Below are 27,737 nucleotides of genomic sequence, written 5' to 3'. Positions count from 1 at the left end.
ACACCTGCCTCAATGCAAGGAAACTTGGTGTTTTAGAGTAGGACGAGAGGAACTGGGGGCACTGCTGCCCCGGGTGGCTCTGCCCTCCCCTGCCAGCTGGGGTGTGACACACACCAGGCTTTCCTTGCTCCTTTGCGGCAAGGCATTCTCCACCTGCTGCCACGGCCTCAACCCAGGGGACTCTGGAGGGGAGGGATCCAGTGCCACAGACAGCCCTTTTCTGAGCACATGCTCATCCCCGTCCCCACCACAGAACCGCACCCCCAGTCCAGAGCCTGTACCTCCTCCCGCACCCCAACCTCCCTACCTCAGCCCGGAGCCCCCTCCCATACCCTGAACCCCCCTACCTCAGCCCGGAGCCCCCGCCTGCACCCTGAACCCCTCATTTCTGGCCCCACCCAGGAGCCCACACCCCCTGCCCAGAGCCCGTACTCCCTCTCACATGCCAATCCCTGCTGCAGCTGGGATTCCCCTCCCACATTCTGAATCCCTCAGCCCCAGCCCAGAGCCCCTCCTGCGCCCCAATCCAGTCATCCCTGGCCCTATTCCAGAGCCTATACTCTCAGCAGGTGCCCTCCTCAACCCGCTGACCCAGCCCAGAGCCCTCTCCTGCACTCTGAACCCCACATTTCTGGCCCCACCCTGGAGCCCGCACCCCCAGCTGGAGCCATCACCTCTTCCCCCCCGCATCCCAAGCCCCTGCCCCAGCCTGGTGAAAACGAGCAAGTGAGTGAGCATGAGGGAGAGCAGGACAGATGAAGGGGAATGGAGTGAGTGGGGGCGTGGCCTCAGAGAAGGGGCGGGGCAAGGATGTTCAGTTTTGTGTGATTGGAAAGTTGGCAACCCTAGAGAGAGGATGCATGGGGCTCTCATTTCGGCTGCTGCTCCTTCCCTCATAGGAGCATCTCCCGGCTCCAGCAAAAACAGGCTGCGCTCACATGCCAGGTCCAGGCAGTATCTTCAAAGGCCAGAGGATTGCTGCCATCAAAGGAGTCTCTCCCCCTTCCCTCTCCCTCACCCCTTCTGAGTTCATATGGAGGAAATCCTAAATACAATGAAATGCAAACAAAGCCCCGAGGAAGCCAAATGTTTATAGTGCCTTTATAAAGGGATTACACAACATTAGCCAGGCAAGGGGACAGGTGCTTGCCAAGCAATACACATACACAGACACACATGCAATAAATCCTGCTCTGCTGGCCCAGCTCAGAGTCGTGGAGCAGATTCTAGCAATGGCCTGATTACTGTTTGCCAGGCAGCACTTGGGATAAAAGGCTCGCTCACGGGAACCATTAACGATTCGATCTGGCTTTCATGTCAGCCGGGAATAAACAGATCCAAACAACACCAGGGTGTGGGATTGTTTCGGCCGGGTTAGGCAATTTCACATGGTATCTGCTGGGAAAGAGAAGCCTCTCATCCACGTACCGACCAGTCCCAGCCCCGCTTAGCTTGGGAGAACAACGGCAAGCTTTGCCCATCATCCTACACAGGCAAGTTGAACATCCTTAAGCAGCAATGAAATGGAAATAAAATAAAATGGACACCACACAGATCTGTGCTGCTAATGGGATTCCACCCCCGTGCAGCGGGCCCCTGTAGGCCCAAGCGCCATGTAGGGTTTAAGCAGGGCTGCGTCCAGAACAAGCTTGCCCCACCGTATGCAGTCACTGACCCATCACAATGCACTAGACCAGTGGTTCCCAAACTTGTTCCACTGCTTGTGCAGGGAAAGCCCCTGGCGGGCCGGGCCGGTTTGTTTACAGCCGCGTCCGCAGGTTCGGCTGATCGCGGCTCCCAGGGGCCGCAGTTCGCTGCTCCAGGCCAATGGGCTGCGGGAAGGGCGACCAGTAAGTCCCTCAGCCCGCGTCGCTTCCCGCAGCTCCCATTGGCCTGGAGCTGCGAACCGCAGCCCCTGGGAGCCGCTATCGGCCGAACCTGCGGACGCGGCTGTAAACAAACTGTCCCGGCCCGCCAGGGGCTTTCCCTGCCCAAGTGGCAGAACAAGTTTGGGAACCACTGCCCTAGAGACCTGTTTTCTTTTAATTTGTGAAAGACTCCCTGTGACTGAATCGATGCCTCCTGGTAGTGAGACATGGTGCCGCAGGCTCCCTGCCTCAGCTTCCCCAACTGTGTTTCTAGCCCGCTCTGGTGGCTTACGCAGCTCAGCCTTCTAGCCAGTCATTACACAAGTTCAATTCCCTTCCAGGGTATCAGGGACCAAAGTCACTAAACAAAGGAGTCTTTGCCTGTAAACTTGGCTTAAGTCCGCAGTTCATTGGGTTATTCATCCATCTGCCCTCTGGGTTTAGCTCTCTGTCCTCCTGTCTCCTCTACATGGCTCATCTTAAAATTCATCAGCCGGTCCCAGGTACATCCGAATGGTTCCTTGTCAGGGCCTACAACCCATCCAGGGAGACTTCATCAGGAATCAGATTTATTCAGCTCTGGATTCCTGCCCAGCTTCTCTCTCCACATTCAAAAATCAGTTGGAGAACACTTCAATCTCTCTGGTCACTCAATTACAGACCTAAGAGTGGCTATTCTTCAACAAAAAAACTTCAAAAACAGACTCCAACGAGAGACTGCTGAATTGGAATTAATTTGCAAACTGGATACAATTAACTTAGGCTTGAATAGAGACTGGGAGTGGATGGGTCAGTACACAAAGTAAAACTATTTCCCCATGTTATTCCCCCCCCCCACACACACACATACTATTCCTCAGACGTTCTTGTCAACTGCTGGAAATGGCCCACCTTGATTATCACTACAAAAGGTTTTCCCCCCCCCCCCCCCTGGCTGGTAATAGCTCATCTTAAGTGATCACTCTCCTTACAGTGTGTATGATAACACCCATTGTTTCATGTTCTCTGTGTATATAAATCATCTCCCCACTGTATTTTCCACTGAATGCATCCGATGAAGCGAGCTGTAGCTCACGAAAGCTTATGCTCAAATAAATTTGTTAGTCTCTAAGGTGCCACAAGTACTCCTTTTCTCCACAGGTCTGTTGCTCTGAGCAACTTCCCAGCCAGCCCCCTCCTGAGCATCTTTCCCCTTTTTAGCTCCACACCTCTGGCCTAACACCTACAGGTGTGGCAGGCAGGGTTGATTAGGCTCACAGCAATACATTAACCTTGCCCAGGAATTTGTAGGGTTTGCAAACCGTATCACAGTCCCAAAAGCAAAGGATTGGCAGCACCCAAATGAGCTAGGCATCAGGCAACCACCCCAGGCATTGTGTGAGTTCCCCCAATGGAATGGAACTGATCCACAAGGCCCCCCCAGACACCCCTGCTGTGACATGTATCGAACCATGTTATGTATGATAGAGATTTAGAACTTCAGACTGGACCCAGGAAGTGCTGGGAATGGACCCAAATCACTGTTGCAGCACAGGGCAGGCAGGAACTGTGATCAGTTAATACCTGGTGTTGTTACAACGCAAACCATCTCATTGTCCTACCTTCCTGCACAGTTGTTCCAGCCTTTGGTTGCTTCCCTGCAGGACTGCTGGCTGATCGATCTCCGAGCGGAGTCTGCAGAGAGAAACAGAAGTTTGACAGTGGCCCTATTGACCCTCCCAGGGGGCCAGTCCAGCAAAGCAAGCCTTATTTAAATGGAGCCTTAATCTCTAGCCAGACCTTTCTTTTTTTTCAGACCTGACAGGACCGGTTTCACACAAAAACTGAATAGGTGCCAACATAGCCTGGGGGTGGGCACAGTGTAAACACACAGAGATTAGATCCTTTCTGGAGCATCACACAGCACAGGGGTAAGTCCCCTCTCTCCAACATGATAGGGCTGTTGCCCCCCAGTTTCTGCTTCTTTGTAGGGTTACAATATCTCAGGTTCCCAAAAAGAGGGTACTGTGGGAGGGGCGGGGAGGGGAGACTGGGGGGGGGGGACACCTGCAGCAGGGGGTACTAACTGGAGGTGGGGGGCAGTGTTGCTCTGTCAGTGGTAGGGCGGCTGGTGCAAGCCAGGATGCAATGCCAGCCATTAGTTAGTGCCTCCCTGCCGGACCCCTCCCCAGAGCTGGGAGCTGGGGCCTGGGTGGGCAGGAGGGATCCAGCAGCTGTGGCTACTGGGCAATGGACCAATCAGATGCAGATGCAGGGGACAGACCAATCGGGAAGCGAACCAGCATCTGCTCTGCAAAAATCCCAGACATTTCCTGTTATTTGAAAAATCTGCCCGGACAGAGGACGGAGCCTCAAAGAAGAGGTGACATCAAGGAAAACCCAGACCTACAGTATCCCTACTTCCTTGCAATGGGTCAAGGTGGCCTGAAGTGGGGGGTGGGAGGGTAGGGGACTGTGTTAATTAGACCTGCTCTGAGCCAGGTTAGTTGACATGGTGTTTAAAATGGTAGCAGCTGGTGGGCCCCATCTACACAAGGGCTCCAACATTGTTTTCCTTGGGGGATTATTCCAAAAGCCACTGGTAATCACCATAAATTTTCCTTATTATTAAAGCTGAGTCTAGATCAGGGCCCCATTGCTCTAGGCATTGCACCTACACATTGCAAGACAGTCCCTTGAAGAATCCACAACCTAACAGATATAGGGTTGGAGGGGAAGGAGAGAAGGGATGTGATTTGCCCAGGGTCACACAGGAAGGCAGTGGCTGAGCTGGGAAGAGAATCCAGGCATCCTATGCCATGCAGCCTCCCCCTTTTTTCCCCATTACTCCTAGTTATAACCCCTTTGGACACCATGCATCTTTTTTGGCCCTTCAAACCCTTTCTTTCCCCTCTCCCCCACCCTGATACAGACTGCGGTTGTGTCTACACTGCCGGGAGACACAGAATATCCCTACCACTACAACTGAACCTGGGTTGGTTCTGGCAGGAGCCCTTCCAGAGTGGGATGGTGGGGGTGGTGTCATTAATATGGTGATAAGAATAGGCCTCGCCCAGGAGTTGCCTGGAAACTAGGGCTCTGACCAGTGCTAAACTCATCTGTACCTGGCCTCAAGGCAGAGGATCCCCTAGCACAGTGAGTGGGCAACTCCAACCCACTGCTGTCACTGTAGTTCCCTTGAAGTTGCACATAAAGGGGTTAAAAGCCCCCAAGCTTACATGTGGCTCCCAGCTGAAGGGGAGCGGAAGCTGAAGCTTGTCTAAGAACCAGCATCCCCATCCCTCTTCCTTTGGAGCAGGCAGGGCAGCAGCTCAGATTACAGCAGCCACATGGGACCTCGCTAGTCAGGTCCTCCAAAGATCTTGCTAAGATCTTCCAGCAGAGAGAGGGGAATATTGAGGTGACCCTCCAGATGTACAAGGCAAGCAGAGGCAAGCTATGATGAGGCCACCTAGATACAGACCCGGGAGCTGGAGCAAGCACTGTGGTCTGCTTTGCAGGTCCACTTTCACGCAGCAAGGTTGCGCTACTCTGCCTGGCTCGAGCGAGTGACCCACCAGAGAAGAGGTTACAGGTGCAGAGGTGCCTAAGGGCCAGCTGTGGTCACTGACCTCCTGCTCCCACCCACACAGATCTTTTCACTTATGTTTGAGGGGCTATATATAAAGGAAGGCTGTCTGGAGAACACAGACACAACCGGGGAGCTATGAACACATGGATGGGCTGGCAGGCTGGGGAGAGCAGACCGCAGCAGAGGTTAACTCTTAGGAGCCTGTCCTGCATTCTCATTGCAAGCAACATTCCTCCAGCCTCCCCCACCCTCGGCAAAGAGAGATCTCTTAGATCAGGGGTTGTCAACCTGGGGATCATGACCAGGTGTCAGAGACTATGACCATTCTGCCTTTCCCATATTGCTGAATAGGGGGAGGGGTCTCAGACTGGGAAAGGTTCAGGGCTGCCTGCTTGGACCCTGCAGCAATCCCCACAATGACTGATGGGCACCTGTGAAAGGATCTCTCTGCTCCTACCACCTGGGAGCTGAGCACCAATGGGACAGCAACAATTGACAGACAGGAGTCCCATTGTGCCCCACGCACAATGCCTATGATCAGGGCTCTGGAGACCTACCAGAGCGGGCACCACTAGACAGAGAAGCAGCTAGTGGGGGGCTCTGCCATCTCAATGCAATACTCTGACAGCGAGCATGATCATGTCACCTTCTACCATCTGCCGCCCCCCCCCCCCCACACTGTATTAGCCTACTACATGCTCACAGCCATAGGAGCTCTGTTAGCTCCAGGGGCAGCATCATGTGCTTTTGATGCTGAAAGTCCTGGGTTCAATCCCCAGTGAGTGTCTGTAGCCATGGTTCCTGATAGGAATAGCAGCAGGACCAGAGGATGGGACTGGATGAATAGACAAGGGACAGCCACATCCTTCTCCCCAGCAGAGCGCTGGGAGCCTTGGGCTAGCCCTGGGCATTGCCAGTATAGAACTGGCACTGAAGCATTCATGCATTCCCTGGAGATTCCCACCACAGTACTCCAGCCAGGCTCAGATGTGGCTGCCCGGACACCTCTGGTTGTAGAGATCAGAGAGCCTAATCTTGATCACAGAGCCAGTAGCCTTACACAGTAAGGAGCCTAACCCAGCCACCTACCGTTCAGTGCAGCCGAGGCGAGAATGCATAGGTGCCTGCTGCCACCCGTAGGCAGAAGATATTAGCACACGTCTCACATACGAGAAACCAGAGTCCTGACCATTTGCAGTTATTGCAGCTCCCACTGTTGTGATCTGGTCACGCTATTCCTCAATGGCAGGCCTTCGTCAGGGACCCCTTTTATTTTTATACATAAATGTGTGTGTGTATATATACATGTACATACATACATACACACACATACTCTCTCTTGCTCCCTCCCCCGTATGAAATCACACCAGCTCATGAACAGTGTTCCCTCTAATTTTTCCCATCCATGTGTGGAATGAATTTTGTCATGTGCATCAATATGGAGCTGATGGTGACATGTGGCGGGGATGGGGCCGAGGGGATCGGCGTGTGGTGGGGCTCAGGGCTGGGGCAGAGGGTTGAATTCCCTGACACATTGAATTCCCTGACACAATGCATCCTGGCATGATCCTGTGCTGAGTAGTTATACCCAGCTTCCTTGCCCTTTACCCCTGCAGGTCCAGAGAGTGTCTGCATGTGCGGGGGAGGGCGGAGGGGAGGGGATATCTAGGGGTTGCCTCTCCAGCAAGGTCTGCTGGATCAGAGATTGCCCCAAGATGGCATTTCAGATCTTGTATCACTAAGGCCTTTCCCACCACAGTGCTCTGTTCTTCAAAGCGCTGGACGCTCTTCCCCCAGTGGCAGGTGAAGAATGAACCCTGCACCTATCCAGCAGCCCAACTCTGCATCCCATCACCCTTAAAGAAAGCGCTGAACCCGTGGCCATGCGAAGATGGCTCCAAGAACTGGAGGCATACAGCAATTCCCAAAAAACCCTCCTTACATCTCCCCCCCACATTAGATATCATTTGTAAGCTCATTTTATGTAGGTTTAGGTGAAGTATGGAGTTGAGCTGTCAAGTGGTGCTATAAGTGAGGAGAAAGGATGGGATCCACAACGAAAAAGTTTCTGCACCGCTTCAGAAACACTGCAATGACTACCATGGGCCATGACTACCGTGTGTACTGTTTGAGTTAACTTCAATACCTTAAAGGTGGGGTTTACTGATCAAAACTACCTAATGACAATGTATGAAAAGTTGTTTATTGGTTTTACATAGGCAAGCTTTATTTCTTTCAGAAATGATGAAGCTGTTTAGCCCATGGGAAAGACAGCAAACATCAACATTTTGCAGTATATTCACATCTCTTAATTGTCAAAGTATCTCACAAGTGATTATAATAATCGTTTATAATTTTCAGTTGAAATTTGCTCACCAGATTAGCCTCTCACTGAGTAGCAGTAGATTGCATGCCCATAGTTTGTGTAGCACAATAGGGAGATATAAAAGTATGTGAACTCCTAATGCAATGCTTTTCCATGTATAAGCTTTTGTACATGCAAGTCTACACCGGAACTTTCATCGTTAAAACTTTTGTCACGCGGGGGTGTGAAAAAACACACACAGCCCCCAGAACCACAAAAGTTTTAGCAATGAAAAATGCCAGTGTGGACAGCCTTCAGCAGTGTGAGCCGCACTCCCCTTGATGAGCCTTCCTCCCCTCGTTGGAGATGGTTTTATTTTGTTGCCGGGAAAGCTCTCTGCTGGAGATAAAGATCCGCTACATGGTGCGCCTTACGATGGCACGCTTGCAAAGGCACAGTTGAAGCGGCGTAGCCATGCCATTGTAAGGTGCACAGTGTAGACATAACCACATACAATGTAGCATCTAGTCTGCCTGGCAGAAGGTTTTAATTTTTCAAAATTACCTATGCATGCAATACTAGCCTTTGAAATATTCTAGAAACTAGCTTTTTAATTCAGTGACACTCATGCACAAGTCAGTATTAGTGTTGGAGATGACAATACACAGCTTTATGTTAGGAATATGCAAAAGCTATGAGAGAAAAAGTGGCCTAACAAAAAGTAGTGAAGACAAAGTTCACAAACAAGTCATTGCCTCTGCCCTGAAGAGGGGTGAAGAGCATGTTACAGCTCTTATCAACCATGTAATCAATATGAAAAACCCATGTGATCCTGAATCACACCCAGAAGTACCATCAGCATATCTGCTGGAATGCATGTAATATCAGATGTACAGGAGGAGTCAGTACCGAAAATAGCAGATGCTGGTGAAAAACAAGTGGAGAGAGGCACTTGATTCTGATGGGACATGGAACTTCTTCAGCTCAGTCAAGAACTCTGGCACAAAAAAAACTTTTGCTGATATGCCAGAATTAAATTTGGTTTTCTTGGGCAAGGGATGGACAATCACAGCAGCTATCAGTCCAGAAATTATTTTTTTGCCGAGTCCTGTCCTTAGCAAGAGATGATGTTTCAACAGCATCTGTTCTTAGGCACAGATCCTATGGGGTGACTGATGTTGATGCTGATGGAACAATGAGAAGGACAAACAAAGCTGAATTAGGGCATCAACTGGATGCTCAAGCTGAAAGCATTCATGAGATAAGGGCATGCAACAAAGAAAGCCACAGAGACGCCACGGCTGTCACAGAAATTACGGCTTGCGACAAATTCTGCACATTCGATGAATTGGCTGTTGAGTACTTGAGGTGTGTCTTAAAAGAAATTAACATAGATAATTCTGTAATTGAAGTCTGACAGTTAGGACAACAGCAACTGCATGAAAACGACAAAAAGGACAGAGCTGGACAGGATAAAATGTTGGATTCAGGAAATAACAGGTGATTGGGGGATGTCCTATGCCTCCATAGAAAAGGTTTGCTTGCAGGATGCCAAGTTTAAAGTCATTTGTAAAAAATTCCTCTGACAATATATGGTTCTTCAAAATGCACCTGAGAGTGTAGGAGCACACCCAGCACAAACACTCCTCCTTGCTGGAGGCTTTTCCAGCAGGGAAATAGCAAAGTCCATCACCAGGAGAGGTACTGAAGAAACCCAAGGCTTGTACAGTACTCAAGAGGAAGCAGACACAAGGATGCTTCCACGTGTCAATATGGATTTGGGGTCTCCTAGTGTCAAAAGGAACTATAGTAATTAGGTTACCTGATACAGATGTTTTGGTCCTTGCTGTGCCATATTTTCAATGCACATGTTATCTGTGTTTAATTTCTGGAAGTAGGCACAATTACCGTCACAACTAACACGTGTCGCTTCATAACTGTACGGACAATTTGTGGTGCACACACTCCCAACTTCCTGCTGTACATGCATTAAACAGGATTGTGAGCTGTGTCATCTCTATTTGGTATCGGGGATGGGGGGAAATCCGTGTTTAATGTTTTCAAAACAAAGGCAGCTTATCCCTTCAGAGATCTTGCCCGGTTGGAAAAGAGTGATGGACAAGACACTATTTCTGTAGCAATGAAGTTGGTAGCGGGGCTGTATGACCAGAGTGAGAAAGAAAAGGAGCTTCACAGAGACCTGAATTGCTTGCAGCTCAATCTGTCCATCACAAAAGGACAAGCTGCTGGCCAAATTCCCACTGCGAGAGGACAGTTTTGAAGAACATGTCAAAAGAGCTTTTGTGGCAAACAAAGATTTGGATGTATTCATGCATAGGTAAAGCCAGATATTAGATCACCATGGATGGAAAAATTCAGATGATGAACTACTTCCTGTATTCTTCAAGGGCCCAGTGACATCTAAGATCTTATTTGTACCAGTACCAGGAGAGGTCACTGCACAATGCACAATCAGGTGAGTCTGTAGTGAGAATAATCACCCCTGCACAGAGCGGTTTACATGCCAAGGCAACAAAGTCTGTGGAAACCCAGGCACTCTTGACTGAGATCATAGTGATGAACAAGATGTGATGATGATGTTGCCCAGAAATCTCACCAGCGATATTACCTGTACAATAATTCAATAATACCTGTACAAATTTATTATTAGATTTAGTTTGATACTGTAGCTTATTGTGGTGATGCTTTGAGGTCACAAAGAAATTCGATTTCACGTCCTGAAATAATACACAATCCTTAAACTAACAGAAATGGATGCAAATATTTCAAAGCGGCCATTTTATTGCGTTGATTAAATCATTTCTCTCTGTTTCTATGGTAACAGCACTACTTGACAGCTCCACATCATATCTTATCTTAAAAGTAGACATAATAAGCTTTCAAATGATGCATGAGGTGATGTGTGTAGTGAGGGTACATTAAGTCGACCAAATCAGTGGTGTTTGCCATTCGCCTGCTGCCATGGCAATGACAAGAGCTGGTCTGAAAATCTCCTGTCGCCTTCAGTAACTTTGGTTCAGGCCCCAGGAGAGGTCCAAAAATGGGAGATTATTTTCTCCCCCTTAGGGAATTCTACTTAGCATGGGGATTAGCTGCAGGGTGGTTTTGATTACACAGTATATGGTAATGAGCACAGCAGACAGATCGACCAACCACTTCTGGAGTTGTGCAAGGCATCTGCAGGCTTTCCTATCAGAACAGGGATTGCGGGCATCTTCTTATCACCCTGGACTCTCCCCCCTTGGTAGTGCCAGAGGAACCAACATAACTGACTACAGTGAACCTGAAAAAAGGAGCACATTTAGAAACAAAGTCCTTTCTAGTCTGCTCTCCTTTCCTGGACTTGACCTCAGAAAATCCAGAGGCTACAAGCAACGAGTAGCCAATGCCTGTCTCTCCACATAGCAACACTGCTCCCAGCAGCTCCTGGTTAGAGATTTGCCCTGGATCTTTGACTCACAAATACAGAACCTTCGTGCTTTCAGCAGCTTTGCTGCCATTCATGTGTGCATGATTCTCAATGGTTTAAAAAAAAAAACAACAGGCTCTATCTGCAGGATGCCAGAATTGGCCATATTCCTGTTTACTTATCTTGTCTCTGCTCTATCCAAACATTTATTTAAATTAATCGTCTTTAGCATTTAAGTAAAACTCAGTGTTTCAAATTGCTATAGAAACATTGACCGGTTACCTCAAACACCCCTTTTATACTGTAGCGCCTCAGAGTTCCTAACACCTCGGGAAGGGAGGTTGCTCATAACTCTGAAATCTTCATAACTCTGAACAGAACATCATGGTTGTTCTTTCAAAAGTTTACAACCGAACATTGACTTAATACAGCTTTGAAACTTTGACTATGCTGAGGAAAAATGTTGCTTTCCCTTTATCTTGTTAGTAGTTTAGGTTTAACGCAGAGACTGTCCTGTATTTGCTTTTTTTTGTTTGTTTGTCTCTGTTGCTGCCTCATTGCATATTTACGATTCCAAATGAGGTGTGTGGTTGACAAGTCAGTTTGTAACTCTGAGGTTCTACTGTAAATGGCAAAAAGAAAAGGAGTACTTGTGGCACTTAGAGACTAACAAATTTATTAGAGCATAAGCTTTCGTGAGCTACAGCTCACTTCATCGGATGCTGTAGCTCACGAAAGCTTATGCTCTAATAATTTGTTAGTCTCTAAGGTGCCACAAGTACTCCTTTTCTTTTTGCGAATACAGACTAACACGGCTGCTACTCTGAAATCTGTAAACGGCAGAGAACCTTCCATTTTACGACACTAGAGGGCTGTCATAGCACGAGACACCAGAGTCTTGATATTTTGTACACAGCACAACTAGTACAGAAGTGGCATTACAGATTCCCACCACACGGGCTTACACATTCCACCCAGTATTGCTAGGTGATCATTAGCATCACTAATCAATTCCCCATCAGATGATAGGCGGAAAGGTACTGCTTGTGGGAAAATGATAAATGAGGCCCGTGGGATGTTTATTAGGAAGGGGTCTTGACTGGGGGTGCAATCGCCAATCAGTGTGTAGAATGGGCTTTTGCAATATGTACCTATGCGATGGTTTGTTAGTAATACTCAGGGCACATATACAGTGCTTGTATAACACTCTGAAGATGTAAAATAGGCTGACATTTTCTAACTCACTGCTTAACACTGGGCTCCTAAATCTACATATAGGACCCTAAATAAGAGTGGCCTGACTTGCACAGGTGCTAAGCACCTGCAGCTCCCAGAGACTTGGTAGTTTTGGCCAAGGCACGGGACCGGGAATTCAGAGGGGGAGGATTCAGTTTGCAGTTCAGTCACAGACTTGCTGGGTGATGAGGGACAAGACACTTAATCTCTGTGTCTCATTTTACAAATGGAGATAACCACAAGAATAGAACTTCTCTGTCTCACCCTGGAGCAGTGAGGGTTAATTCATGCTTGCAAAGGGCTGCAAGATCTTCTGATGAGATTAATTAGTATCATTCTCTCTCTCTCTCCAATCCTCCATTCTCCTGGTTCTTTTCAATCCACAGCCAGCCTGTTTGCAGGGGTTGTGTTTAACCAGGCTGCTCATAGTGAGTTACTACTTGTTTCTCCCCCCTGTTCTCCAGGACATCAGAAGTGAAGCCAGGCTGTAGTCTCTCAGCGTGAACGTGGACATCTCTCTTTTGTCAGGAGGGGTACAATGGAGTTTTCCCTTTAACAAAGACTAGGGCCATTCTTTTTGATGTGTTGGTGAAAGGCACCATTGGACAGAGTCCCCTGTACAACCCTCACGTGCAACAAAGACCAAAGTAGCACCAGCCTCCCGCACTATGATCCAATGTGACTATTCTAACCACAAGGGCGTGAATCGAAGGTCCCTTCAGTCCTTAGCCTGGGGGCTGAGACTTCCAATATGGGAGCTGGTGGTAGTACGGATATACCATACACTCCATGGTATCCAGACTATGGTGGATACCTGCCCGCTAGGAAGTGCGCTGAGACCTGCTACACCTAGGCTACTAAACAGCTAAGAGATGGTAACAGCTTCCCGTCATTACAGACCTGTAATGACTGGCTATGAGATGCTGAACCAAAGGTGAAGGGCTGCCTCTCCCATTTTTTAGTCCCTTCTAACATCAAAGGTGTCCAGCAACAATTGGGATAGGTGAGGACCACTTACAGTTACAAACAGATATTTTTCTATTAGTTCAGGGATTCTTCTTTCTCCTGTAGCATCTCTCCCTAGAGACACAAAAGGCAGTGCTCAGGTAACTCCACTGATCCCTGGAAGATTTTGCCAGCCTTTTCAAATAGGCAGAGAGGATGATACAACCTTAAGAACAACAACTGCAGTTTATCCTTCTGCAATGGCGCTGGTACCACTAACAGTTCAGAGTGCTGGGCATGGTTTCAGATAAAGTGGAACAATTAGAGTCATAAGAACGGCCATACTGGGTCAGGTCCATCTAGCCCAGTGTCCTGTCTTCCGACAGCGGCCAATGCCAGGTGCCCAGAGGGAATGAACAGAACAGGTCATCATCCCCTGTTGCCCACCTCTCAGCTTCTGGCAAACAGAGGCTAGGGACACCATCCCTGCCCATCCTGGCTAATAGCCATTGATGGACCCATCCCCCATGAACTTATCTAGTCAATAGGAATTGAGTGTGTTCAGTGCCTATGAAAAGTCAGGACATTTATTTAGGTGACTAAATACAGGTTTTGATGCCTAACACCAACCACCCAAGTTTGAAAATAATGGTTACATATTAAGAAAGTCTAGTCATTAATTACACACCATTGTGCTGCGCTCAATACAAGGGACAAAAATAAAGCCCCTGCCCTGAAGTACTTAATAATTACACCTTGCAAAAGCTCAGCCAGGCAGGTAATTAACAGCATTTCTGCTCATTCGACTTGTGATGAACATGGGGGTGCTCTGTGGTGCATCTGGATCTTTACCCCAAAAAGTACTGTGAGTATAGGGTGGGGAGGTGGTATGTCAGAGGAAGCTGACAGGTTCGTTACCCTTCCCCACAGTCACGGGGCCTTGGACTGCAAGCTGTTAAGACTGAATCGGTTTAACTGCCAAACAACATAGCTACAATCATGGGGGAACCCTTATGGCCTGGCTGGCTGGGAAAACCTGTTACTGGCAAATAGATGATCTTACACCATGGCCCTATCACAAAGGCCTTTGAGCCATATGGTAAGTGGGCTCGGGCACACGCAGGTTGGGTGGTGTTTTGGTGCGGTAAGAAAAGCAATTGTGCCTAAGAAGGGGGGGGGGGCACAGTCTGGGGCATGTGTTCTCTTGAAGGCAAACTGGGACGAGGCTGGGTCTCAAGAGCCCCTTGCTTTCCTAAATGAACATAAATTGTGTCTGTTCTTCTCCTGTAACTCCAGAGGAAAGCCCATCGTAACTTAGCTCACTGCGAAGCGTAAGCATGGATGAGCCTAGGCAGGCACGCAGGCTGCTTGTTGTTTTGAAGTCCACCTTCTGCAATGCTTTGTTCCGTTTGCAAATAAACATACTTGTTTAAAAGGACATTGAGCGTGGTGGATCGCCGGTCACCGTCACCTCCTGAGGGCCCCCATGGGAGTGAGTAGGGCTCTAGTAAGGGCTAATCAGGGTTAGGAGCTTCTTCTCTAAATGTCCCTGGCTGGGTTGTGCGGGTGTGTGCCCAGGCCTGCCCACTCCACTGGGCTCCAGCTCAGGCCCCTTGTTTGCGACGGCCAGAACCAGTCCATCTAGTCCTTGCTGTTCCCAGAGGTACTTCCATCTGTGTAGTCTTCCCCAGCTGTCAGCCCTGTTTCTCCTCTTTGGAGTGGTGGTTTTGTCTGGCAGCTTCTCATCAGTCCGCTGGAAGGATCCTCTCCCTGCAGTCTCTCTGGCAGCTGCTTTTTTCCTCTGAAGTTCCCCATCTAGCTGAGCTCCTTAACCTTTAGCATGCCCAGTGCTCCCTGCCTGACTGATCAACTCCCTGAGTAACTACTCCCAGGTGAACCTGAGCTGCTTCATTCCCCCTTGTGGAAGTATCAGAGCTACCCTCTGAAACTCCTGAAGGGAAGAAATGCAGGCGTCCAGTCAGACCTGCACAGAAGTGGTTGGCATATTTTGTGGGTAGGGATTATACTCTGAGCCTGGTCTAACTGCAAAACTGCATGGCAGGATAAGTAAGGGCATGAGGCCAGACACTGGAGGGATGCACTCAAACAGACCAAAAGGGGACAGTGGTGCAATGAGCTCCATAACTGTGACATTACTGAACTGGGAAACTGAGGCACAGAAAAGGGGAGGCGATTTGCCCAATATCAGAGGGAACCCAAAGTTTCTAATTTCCACTCCTTGGTCTGAACTCTTTTCTCTCCTCCTTCAAAGTCCTGCCCTCAAAGAGCCAGCCTCCAGCAGATTTGCACAAGCTCACGTTGGCAGAGTTCACACTAGGGTTGGCCATCCTGTCCTGTCTCTCGCCAAGCATGAGCAAAGCTTAAGAACCTAGAGTACCAGCACCAGGTACAGAAGTTGAAGAGGGAAGCAAAGCAAAGGTATCAGGAATGCACTCACTTAACATTGCTGTAGGATCATCCTGCTGCAAGCGGTTCTAAGGAAAAGCACCTTTTCCAGAGGCCTCCAGACTTACCACTCTGATGAGCTTGGAGGGTCAACGTGTCTCTCAAGGGGTCTGGTGGAAAAACTTCGTTTTTTCCTGCAAAAGATGAAAAAGACACAAAAGACTTCACTTTGCTCCTCCGGAGAACGCGTGGAAAGTTTCTCTGATGTTCATCACCTTTCTGTGCCCAAAGCCACCAGCTGGACAGATCATAGAATCATAGAATATCAGGTTGGAAAGGGACCCCAGAAGGTCATCTAGTCCAACCCCCTGCTCAAAGCAGGACCAAGTCCCAGTTAAATCATCCCAGCTAGGGCTTTGTCAAGCCTGACCTTAAAAACCTCTAAGGAAGGAGATTCTACCACCTCCCTAGGTAACGCATTCCAGTGTTTCACCACCCCACTTAGTGAAAAAGTTTTTCCTAATATCCAATCTAACCTCCCCATTGCAACTTGAGACCATTACTCCTCGTTCTGTCATCTGCTACCATGAGAACAGTCTAGAGCCATCCTCTTTGAAACCCCCTTTCAGGTAGTTGAAAGCAGCTATCAAATCCCCCCTCATTCCTTCTCTTCTGCAGACTAAACAATCCCAGCTCCCTCAGCCTCTCCTCATAAGTCATGTGCTCTAGACCCCTAATCATTTTCGTTGCCCTTCGTTGTACTCTTTCCAATTTATCCACATCCTTCCTGTAGTGTGGGGGCCCAAAACTGGACACAGTACTCCAGATGAGGCCTCACCAGTGTCGAATAGAGGGGAACGATCACGTCCCTCGATCTGCTCGCTATGCCCCTACTTATACAACCCAAATGCCATTGGCCTTCTTGCAACAAGGGCACACTGCTGACTCATATCCAGCTTCTCGTCCACTGTCACCCCTAGGTCCTTTTCCGCAGAACTGCTGCCGAGCCATTCGGTCCCTAGTCTGTAGCGGTGCATTGGATTCTTCCATCCTAAGTGCAGGACCCTGCATTTATCCTTTTGAACCTCATTAGATTTCTTTTGGCCCAATCCTCCAATTTGTCTAGGTCTAGGTCCTTTTGTCTAGGTCCTTCTGTATCCTAACCCTCCCCTCCAGCGTATCTACCACTCCTCCCAGTTTAGTATCATCCGCAAATTTGCTGAGAGTGCAATCCACACCATCCTCCAGATCATTTATGAAGATATTGAACAAAACGGGCCCCAGGACCGACCCCTGGGGCACTCCACTTGACACCGGCTGCCAACTAGACATGGAGCCATTGATCACTACCCGTTGAGCCCGACAATCTAGCCAGCTTTCTACCCACCTTATAGTGCATTCATCCAGCCCATACTTCCTTAACTTGCTGACAAGAATGCTGTGGGAGACCGTGTCAAAAGCTTTGCTAAAGTCAAGAAACAATACATCCACTGCTTTCCCTTCATCCACAGAACCAGTAATCTCATCATAAAAGGCGATTAGATTAGATTAGTCAGGCATGACCTTCCCTTGGTGAATCCATGCTGACTGTTCCTGATCACTTTCCTCTCCTCTAAGTGCTTCAGGATTGATTCTTTGCGTTAGAATTAATTGCAATTAAAGTAACTAAAGTTGGGATCCATGGCCGTGACTGTGTCATATGCTAATTTGCGCTATACGCATGTTCTAGTGAGGGTCCGGTGTACTGGAATGGACTAGAGGGAGAGAGGAGGAATGGCCAAGCATTGGCTGGGGGATGGGCTAAGATGGAACCCAACATCAGCAATTTCTAACATGTATTTCCGTGTTGTCCAGCCATTTCCTCCTTTTTTCATGGACTACGAATAATTACACTGCAGGGCGATGGGCCCCTTAGGCAGTGACTGGCAGAGAGAGGCATTGTAATGGGTGCCATGGCTTCCATGTGGGGTCTCAGAGCCCAGAGCCTGAATGTCTACACTGCAATTTTAGAGCTCTGCAAGCCCGAGTCAGCTGACCTGCATCAGCGCCACGGGTCTGTTAGTGTAGACCTGCCCCGGGAGTATTTTCACTGATTTCAATGGGCTCAGGAGGAGACCCCAGTCCAGCAAAGCACTTGAATATTGACCACAACAATGGCACGAGTCTCCTGCTTCAGTTCAGGCACGTGCATAAGTCTTTTGCTGCTCCTGTGTGGCAAGCCAGGGTGTGAATTCCCAGCTTACCGTGCAGTAATGCTTCCCAGGAGCAGTAAGCCAAGCTGCACTCCGGGGCTTTCACTGCACTGGAGCAGCATCCACGTAGGACGGAGCTGCATGGCCAGGTGGTGCACTGTAGATTCACATCCTGGCTTGCCACACAGTGACTTGCTGTGCACCAAACCCTTTGTGGTTTTGTCCCATCTGAAAGATGTTGCATTGCCCGTTAATCCCCCTTCTCCCCTCCCCCTTGCGGAGCCCTCTTTGCACACGGTCAGGAGGAGCAGCACACAGGATATGCAGTGGCAGAGTGACCAGGCCCTTCCCTCCACCGGCAGCCTTTCGATGTACGTGGGGCACCTTTTCAAGCACACCACGCAGCCGACAAAAGGAGGCATATGATACACATTTCTACACAGGGTGGAAACAGCTCCTGTCCCAGGGGGCTGGGCATGGCTCCCCACTCCGTTTTGCAACGCGTGTCATGTGTCTCCGTGACCCCTTACTCTATGTCACAATGCCATGCGCTCAGATTTGCCCCAGCCGCCCCTCTGTCATGATGGAGCAGTGGCTAGGCCACACCTGAGCTGGTGCCATAACCCCATGTGCCAGGGCACAACAGCCGACTGCTCCCAAGCGAGTGTGGGGTGGGCTCATTCGCCAACCCACCACCAGTGACCTCTCACTCTGCCCCCCACCACCACTTGGTTTTAAGACCTGGCTCTGCCAATGAGGCTATACATATGAAGTCCAACACAATACTAGCAGCAAGAGATGTTGTAAGCCAGTGGTTCTCAATCAGGGGTCCAGGGCCCCCTGTGGGGCCCGAACAGATTTCTGGGGGTCCTCCAAGCAGGGCCAGCGTTAGACTTGCTGGGGCCCAGGGCAGAAAGCTGAAACCCCACCGCATGGGGCTGAAGCCCGGGGCCCTGAGCCCTGACACCCAGGGCTGAAGCCAGAGCCTGAGCAACTTAGCTTTGCGGGGGCCCTGTGGCCTGGGGCCCCAGGCAATTGCCCTGCTTGCTATCCCTTAACGCCGGCCCTGGCTTTTATATGCAGAAAACAAGTTGTTGTGGCACAGGTGGGCCATGGAGTTTTTATATCCTGTTGGGAGGGCCCAGAAAGAAAAAGGTCGAGAACCCCTGTTCTAAGCGACATGAAACCTGGGTGGCCGAATTCCCCTTCTGCCCTGTGTGAATTAATGGCTAGAGTTAAATTGCCACACAAATGCTCTTTCCCTGCCATGTGTGTGAGCTGATGCCACCCAGTGGCCAATCTGGCAAAGCGCACCACCAGGGGAGGCATCTCCCAGCACCATGTAGTTGAGAGACCAGCTGCACCCTCTCCAAACTGGCCCAGTGCCTGACCACAGCTTTGTTTCCTTCCCTGGAATGAAGGGGAAGCATCTCTGTCCCTCTCATATGGTCCTTTCATCCCCTTCCGTCTACTTGCTCTGCCACAAACTTTACAGGACCCCGTTAAGGCTGTTCTGTATTATCCTCAATCAGGCAAGGAGACTGGCATCAACAAATGCAAGATGCTCTCTCTCTCATCCCCTCCCCGCAGAGGTGCTGTCACATCAGACAGGGCGGTGAGCAGCCTAGCACGCAGATAAATGAAGACCTGTCAGAAATATCCACCTAGGCCTGATATTTGTGCTAGCTAGAAAATTAACGCTTTGATTCATCCATTGCCATGGCCCAATTTTTGCCAGGGTGCAGGAGGGGGAATCACATTCCTTTACATGCAAATGCCCTTTGACCTAGTTATGTTCTCTGACCAAAGTGTTAGGGATGCCTGGTGTATACTAAAGCAGGGCACTGCTTTAACTGAATTGATCTAGAGCCTATTACGGACATGCTTAAACTTAAACTGGTACATTTTTAAAATGGTTAGTAACCAAATTAAACTATCAGGTTTAAACTGATTTAAAAAGAGCATCTACACAGGAGTTTGCACCACCTAAACTAAATCTATTTCAAAACATCCCTTTAGTGAAATTGGTGCAGCTCTGCATGTAGACCAGACACTGGTGCAAAACCCATTTTCACATATTCATAGGTTAGGAACCCTTGTTATCCTCTAACCTAATCTCCTATATGGCACAGGCCATAGGACTTCCTTGAATTAATTCCTGTTTGAATGAGAGCTTATCTTTTAGAAAACATCCAATCTTGATTTTAAAGTGATGGAAAATTCACCACAGCCCTGGATAAGTTGTTCCAGGGATTTTTAACAGTGAGGGGTAATTAATTTCCACCTTATTTCCGGTCTCAAATTGTGTAGCTTCAATTTTGCACAGGCAGTGTGTCAGCACCAGGGGGTTACAGCGATGGAGCTACATCAGTGTAGTTATACCAGTGCCAGTATTCCTAACCTCAACAAGCCCTTATATTCCACTCTGAATTTGGTCCTTTGTCCCCAGGGTTGACAGCCCTGCCCAGCACCTTCCACCAGCAGCATGCACCATGAATAATGAGAGCGAGCAAGAGTGAGAGATTTAGGAGGGAGAGCACCTACCTTTTAAAGGGGATGCAGAGAAGGAGCAGGAGAACTGTGAGCAGGACAGGGACAATGGATGCTAAACTCCATTGCAACAGACAAGAGCTGAAAGTGACTTTTGAATACTCTGGTCTTTGCGCCGAAGAGGGAGCCATGTGGCCAGGTGGAAGGGAGGGTGGGGCAATAAAACCACTGAAAAAAAGAAACACATACAGAGCAAATAAAAATCACAAAGAATACCATGACCAACCTGCAACATTTGTATTATACAGGTAGCAACGTGCATCAGAAGCAGGTGGCATGTGTTGTTTGTACAAGGGTGTGCTTGTATCTAAAGGTGTGTGGAGGTATGTATAATATGTGCATGTGTAGAGTTTAGGGAGGTGATATGAGCTGGGTATTAGACTTTGGCAGTAGGTGAGATTCAGCTTTTTCCAGAACAAAGCTTTATTCTGAAGTGTTCCTGATTGAAAGGGACTCGGAACACACCCCAAGCCCAGCAGCAGGGTTTATAAAACCTACAAAGGTTTTATGAACCCTCCTGTAACAACCAGAGAAATGTTGCCAGGGGTTCACAAACATCCAACACTGCAAGGGAAGAACACCCAAATGAACAGCACCAAGTGCTAGAATATTGGAACCAGAAAGCAAAAATGATTAGCGAGCCCTTGACCTCAAGCCCATATTCATCCTAAAGCTTCACTTCTGCCAGGCTGGCTGCCTTTCAGCTTGAGCTGGTTAGAAAAAGATTGAATGAACAGTTTTGTCAGGAAATGCAGTTCTGCCAAAATGAAAACGCTTCATGAAATTGACATGATTTTGCTAAATTTTGTTTCAGAGTAAGAAAGGGGAAAGTCCTGACACCATCAAAATGTCCCATTTTGACATTTTCGTCATGAAACATTTCAATTTTCCTGTTGAAAAGGACTTTTCTTTCCCAAGTTTTATTATAACATAATATGAAAAATTAAAATTAAAAAACTAGGGCTGTCAAATGATTAAAAAATAATCTCAACTAATCACAATTTTAATCACACTGTTATTAATAGAATACCAATTGAAATTTATTATAGATATTTGGGGATGGTTTTCTATATTTTCAAAGCATTGATTTCAATGACAACACAGAATGCAAAGGGTACAACGCTCACTTTATATTATTTTTATCACAAATATTTGCACTGTAAAAAAAGATTTTTTAAAAAAAAGTCTACTTGCATTTGCCCAGCCTGCTATCTCACAGCCTTAGTTACTGGGGAAGCTGAAGTGCCTTATTAAGGGATCGCTTCCTGCTTCCCGTCAGGAGGGGACAGCACTCCCATGGCTGCATAAGGCAGCCTGCAAGCCATTGGCCCCTTGGAGAAGTCTCCCTGTAGCTCCAGCACTCACCCCTGCCGTCACCAGGACACTATCTTAGCAGCTCTCCTAACTCTCACCCTGGCAGCACCATGATGCCCTCCCGGGCCACTGCAAGGGAACGAGGCCTGAATTGTGAAGTGGGAGGGAACAGAAATAGGAGGTAAGACTGTCCCACTCAGGGTCCCCTGTGGATTTCCTGCGGGGGGAAATCCTGCAAAGTGGGCAGAGACAAGGAAAGGAATAAAGTAGCAAAGGAAGGGGGTGTAACGAGGTGACAAGACATCTAGATCAGTGGTTCCCAACCTTCTCTCTGCCATGGCAAACCTTGAAACTTTTAATTATTTTGTCTCCAAAATGATCTCGCCCTCTTATCGCCTCAGTCCAAGCTATTTACCACCCTGGCCATTCACGTCATTCATTTTATTGTACAGCCTGTGACGTGCATTTTCAGTCGGCTCACAAGTTCACACCAAGACGCCAAATACAAAAATGAATTGGTTTATTATATGATAAACAAATAATACAGAAGTTGTACCAATCAAGAAACAAGAGCCAACATTATTATTATTATGTATCAAGACTTATTTTATTACCTTTTCATCTCCGAGTCACTTCTTTTGTATGGCCCCTGCTGCAGGAGTTCTCACCTCCACATCTCCCCGTCCCCTGCCCAACAATGAATTCTGCCCCCGCAACCTCCAAATCAGTCCTGTACCCCTAGTCTCCAGATCAGTTCTACCCTGCAGCCCCCCATCAGTTCAGTCCTTACCCTCCACCAGCCCAGCCACCACCTGACCCCAATGCTGCTCCCACCAGTTCTGCCTCCACAGCTCCCCTACCAGTTCTGCCCCCTGGGTCCATCACCTCACTCCCAGCTCCCACCCCAATTCAGCTCCCCTGCCTGCCTGCCAGCCTCACCTCCTGAGGGGCTGCAGCAGGGTCCCTGCTCTCCTTCCAGGCTGGGGAGGGGCAACTCCAGGGGATCTTCCCCCAACCCTGGCTGCAGGAGGGAAGGGGAGGAGCGACCCATTGCTCACAGGAGAGGGAGATGGAGCTCTGATTGGTTGCTCTGCCACTGGAGGAGGAGGAGGAGGAGGGGCAGTGAGGCAGATGGCCAAACAGAAGGCAGCTTCCCCCCTCTCCTTTCTCATCCCCACCCTGCAGGGCTCAGATTTGCTATCTTAACCTGGCTTTGGGGGATGGAACATGACACGTGCATAATATTGGAAAGAGGCTTCATCCCAGAGAGCAAAAGTACAGACTGGGATCCGGCTCCAACACTCATTAAAATAGAAGGGAAGGGTGTTTTTGTTCTCGCTTGTGGTTCTTCAAAAAAAAAAAAAAATGACACGGCACACTGACCTGACACCCACGACACTGCGCCATGGCACACGGTTTGGGAAACACCGGCATCGACCTTTACAGCAGGGCTCTCCCCCAGACTTTATCCCACACTCCCCCTGTGACCTTGGGCAAGTCCCTTCCCTTCACCGTGCCTCAGATCCCTATCTGTGCCATGGAGGGAACCACACTTCTCTCTTTTCTCCGGGGAGTCGGGAGAATGAATGGACGTTTGTAAAGTGCTCCAAGAGCCCTGTATTTAAAGGAACTTCAGAGGATTGCCGATGACTATTTCCAGTGTTCAGTGCTTGGGCCTGCAGCCCCTCTCCTGTGCCACTCCATATGCCTGCAATAGTTGCCCACAACATCCTCCATCTCTGGGAAGAACATACCTATGCCATGAACCAGTCAAGCTGCACTGACCCCACCCTGTTGCTCTGTGTATGATCTGTCTGGTCTTGTACTGTTTGCATTCAGTTAGAGCTAGCCCTTTCCGAGCAAGGGCTGGGTTACCTGTTTAGCTGCAACCTTCTCCTATACAACACTGTGTATACTAACAATGAACGAGCTAAAATACAAGAGAAGTGAAAGCAACACGTCCTTTCCAGCAGCATGAACTGCATGGAATGTGCTGAGACAGTGATGGATTGAGCCGAAACTGGGCTCGGCCCAATAGACCCAACAAATCACAGCTCCTGGCTCTTTTTCTGTAGCTGCTTCCGGCTCCCCATTCTCAGGAGAGATCCAGCACACTCTGACAGTGCCCGCCCCTCTAACATTAGTGGGCGGGTGGGGGGCCTCTCATCTTAGATCTCCATGTATCCTCACCTTAATCCAGCCCTGCATTTAGATGCCACCTGGAAATAGACAGGGCAAGGATGGGGGGGGAAAAGGACATTCAGAGCCAGATCCGCAGTTGGTGGAGCCCTGTTGCCTTCCCCAGCTGAGGATCGGATCTTCTGTTCCTAATTTCTAAAATTAGGGAGGAAAAAGACAACCAACTATTTCCCAAAAGAAACTTTTGCTGCTGCCCCGCCCCCAGAAACCGAGTTCTCAGCCTCATGAACCACAGTATTGCTCTCTCCCACCAGAAGCTGAAGGGGCTTTACTAAAATCAGGCAGATTTCGCTCCCCGCAGAAAGAAATTAAAGTTCCCTTTTTAAGATGACAGACTAAGAAAATTGGCCCTCAATCCACATTGGAAAAATAGCTGAGACCCTTGTTCCTTTGGTGGAGCAACAGATGGATTATATTAGCATAAGTATCCCGGGAGAATGGTAAAATTTAGAAGAGGAATTTGTTACTTTTCAAAAAAAATAAACAAACCCCAAACCCTGGAGCAGAGGGGACAAAGATGAGACCCCCAGAGAAGCAGCCACAAGATCCACATGGTCCCGGGAAACAACAAACAGGATGATCCAGTTTTGCTGAGCCTGACTCATGAGAGAGGCTTGCATTGTTTTCAGCTGCACTGTCATGATTTATTTCAGTTCCTCCTGGTTTTGACTGGCCTCAGATTGATACGCTTGGAGCAAAGAATCTAAGACACATACCAGCATTGCTGTGTTCCAGCTGATCCTTCACCAGCTTAGCCTCGGACCCTGAGTCTTGGCAAAGGCAGTTGATTGACAACAGAAATTTAATGTCTCCTCTCTGCTGCATTCACGCTCCCTGGAAGCTCTTGCAGGCAAGGACTCCGGCTATTGCTCAGCACATCTATGTTTGGTACAGGGCTACCACCATGTGTATTCATGGTGACATAGAAACAAAGTGATGATCAGAATGGGGCCGACTTCTTAGACATTCTCAGGCCTCACACCTGCGAAATGAGTTAGCACAAGTGATGTTGCCCTTACGATTGTGTCTCTATGGCTCCTGCGCTAGCTTTAATCTAGGAACAGAAGTGGGCTAGCTGCCCAAGTGCAAGCCTGCTGGGGACCTATTTGGGTTGCTAGCCTATCTGAAGCCCATGCTTCCATGTCTACAGTACTGTTGTTACCAGTGCTAGTTAGATTCAAGTGAGGGCAGGTCTGCCTACCTGGGCTATTGGCACATCATTGACTGCTGCATAGGCATAACCTTAGTGGCTAGGGACCACGAATCACAGTATGCAGGGAATGCTCCTTTAGCTCAGCTGGTAGAGGCCTTTGTCACGTAAGGGCAAAGGCTCAAGGCCCAACTTTCTGGAATGGAGTTTGGGGAGTTGACATGCACACTTACCTGCAGCATGTATATTTGTTACAGTATAATATCCCTCACTCTCAGCCAGGACGCTAAGGACTGCATTCACCACAGAGACCAAACTCCTAGGACCGTACTGGAGGGACTTCTTTCAGAGCAGCGTGCAGGCGGCAAGGGAGTGCCCCTCACCCGAGAGAGGTAACGGGGGCCCAGGGGAAATGTGCTAAAATGGTCTGAATTCTTCCTGGAAGGGCACATTCAAAGAGCAGTGATGGGAAAGAGTATCTCCACTGCAGAACCCCTCCCTTGTGGAGTTCCACAAGGATAATTTTCTCTACGGTCCTTTTCAACCTCTTCATACAACCAATAGGTCAATTGGTCAGATGACACTCACTCAAGCGCCAGCAATATGCAGATGAGACAAAGTTGTTCCTATCCTTCATCATGTATGACCATGCCACTACCATGAAGACGGCCCAGTGCTTGGCCGAAATCAGCTCATGGATGAGCCGCTGGCTGAAGCTGAACCCAGGCAAGACAGGTGTGGATGGTGGGCAAAGGGAAGTATTTAGAGGAGTTTGCAGCCATGCTGCAGTTGTCTGTGGTTGAAGGCACCTACTCTCAATTGGTCAGTTCAGTCCATACTTTAGGAGTACTCTTCAACTCTTGCTGACACTAAGGTCTGATATAGCAGCAACCACAAATACTACTTTCTATCAACTCTGGTTGTCTAGGAAGCTCTGACCCATCCTGCTGAATGATGATCTGGACTTGAGCACACCTTTGTCAATGCTTGGTTGGACTACAGCAATGCAATATACCTGGGCATGAAGCCTTCAGCACTTAGGAAACGCCAACTAATACAGAACTCTGCAGAGCGTCCCTTCAGCAATACAGACGACTGTGAGCACATTACACATCTGCTCTCTACACCAGCTTCCTCGAGATTTTGGGATCAAGTTCAAGGTCTCGCTTCTTAGCTTCAAAGTGCTCCTGGGTGCAGCCTATTTAAAATAGCCAAAAGCTCCAGGATGAAGACCCTGCTTAACAACTCTGCTCCCCTGGCACAACGGAACTCTCAAAAATATTGGAGCCGCTTATCTGTGGAGGAGACAGAACATTCTCAGGGGCTAGTCCGAGCCTGTGGCATGAACTCTCCCAGGAACTATGGACCACCACAAACCTCACCACTTTCCACTCCAAGTGCAAGATACTTTTTTGGCACCTTGCTTTCTCTAACAAATACAGAGCAGCGGGTACATTTAAAACAAAAAAATCCAAAACCCTAAAGCCCCCACCAAAACAAGACATTCCAGTGTATGTATTTCTCCCCTTGGGGAGAGGATGAGAGAAGATACAACAGGTGACAGGTGCTTAGGCACAGTGGTTAATGCACCAACTGGGAAACGCTCAGATGTTATAGTGATGAGCAGTGAAGATGGTGCAAGAACCTAGATAAAATGGAATGGAGGATTTGCATCATCCATTCATGTTATACCTACTCTGAGTACCTTGGGGGCTTAGCTCTCCAGCGTTTACAGTCTGGAATCTTTCACCAGCACTGAATGCACTTAGAAAACAATATGATTCTCCAATTCCCTAGGCCTCTGTAGAATTTCCTCTCTGAACCTTTATAAAATTAGAGACCCTAAGAAAACAATATCTCATTTTCTTCCTAATGATATGTGGTCTGGCTACTCAAGCAGAAGCAAAGCTTCTTGATTTAAACACCACACCACAGGGAAAATTGGCCATCTAAATTTAGTCTCTAGAGGAGATCTCAATAGCTACAAAGCACCTGCCCTCAAACACCGGAAAGAGATCATTAATCCACCGTCAGTTATCCTGGCTGATCACTCACTATGGAAAAGTGCTGAATGTCCTCAATGCCAATAATTGCCAAGGGCGCATTGCAGAAATAGACCCCAAGTGCGGAAGGAAGGTTAAGCTGAAGAAGGCTGGACTTGCCCTTAAGGCACTGGATGGGGACTGAGGAGGTTGGGGTCCAATTCACAGCTCTGCCACAGTCTTCCTGTGTTACCTTGGTCAAGTCACTTAGGCTTCTAACTCACACTTATTTCATGGAATTTAGGAGCCTAACTATCTAAAAGGACATGAGCCAGTCTGCATTTTAGTTCCTCATCTATAAAATGGGGATAATACAACTTCCTTTCTCTCAGTTTTTGTCCATCATATCTGTTTAGACTGTAATCTCTTTGGGGCAGGGGCTGTCTCTTTCTAGGGGTGAGTACAGTGCCTTGCACAATGGGACCCCAATTTATTATTTCAGATAATGACCGAAGAGCGCATCATAGTCGTGTCAATTGCAATATACTTATAGGTCAGAATCACGGTGTGGTGAGGTTTGAGGCAAGGG

The 27,737-nt window shown here is 48.5% G+C and overlaps 1 protein-coding gene across 1 annotated transcript in view; it reads right to left on the bottom strand.

The window, feature by feature from the left end:
* Positions 1-23,251, bottom strand: part of LOC119853409 — a 51,682-nt gene extending 28,431 nt beyond the window's left edge. Inside the window, exons 1-2 of the mRNA XM_043509912.1 lie at positions 23,201-23,251; positions 3,470-3,542 (exon numbers count right to left, since the gene is read on the bottom strand). Coding sequence (XP_043365847.1) covers positions 3,470-3,542; positions 23,201-23,251 — 124 coding nt within the window. The remainder of the gene's footprint in view (positions 1-3,469; positions 3,543-23,200) is intronic.
* Positions 23,252-27,737: the final 4,486 nt, after the last annotated feature.

This window comes from Dermochelys coriacea, chromosome 3 (genome assembly GCF_009764565.3).
Source record: "Dermochelys coriacea isolate rDerCor1 chromosome 3, rDerCor1.pri.v4, whole genome shotgun sequence".
NCBI lineage: Eukaryota > Metazoa > Chordata > Testudines > Dermochelyidae > Dermochelys > Dermochelys coriacea.
This window is presented reverse-complemented; position numbering and strand designations above follow the sequence as displayed.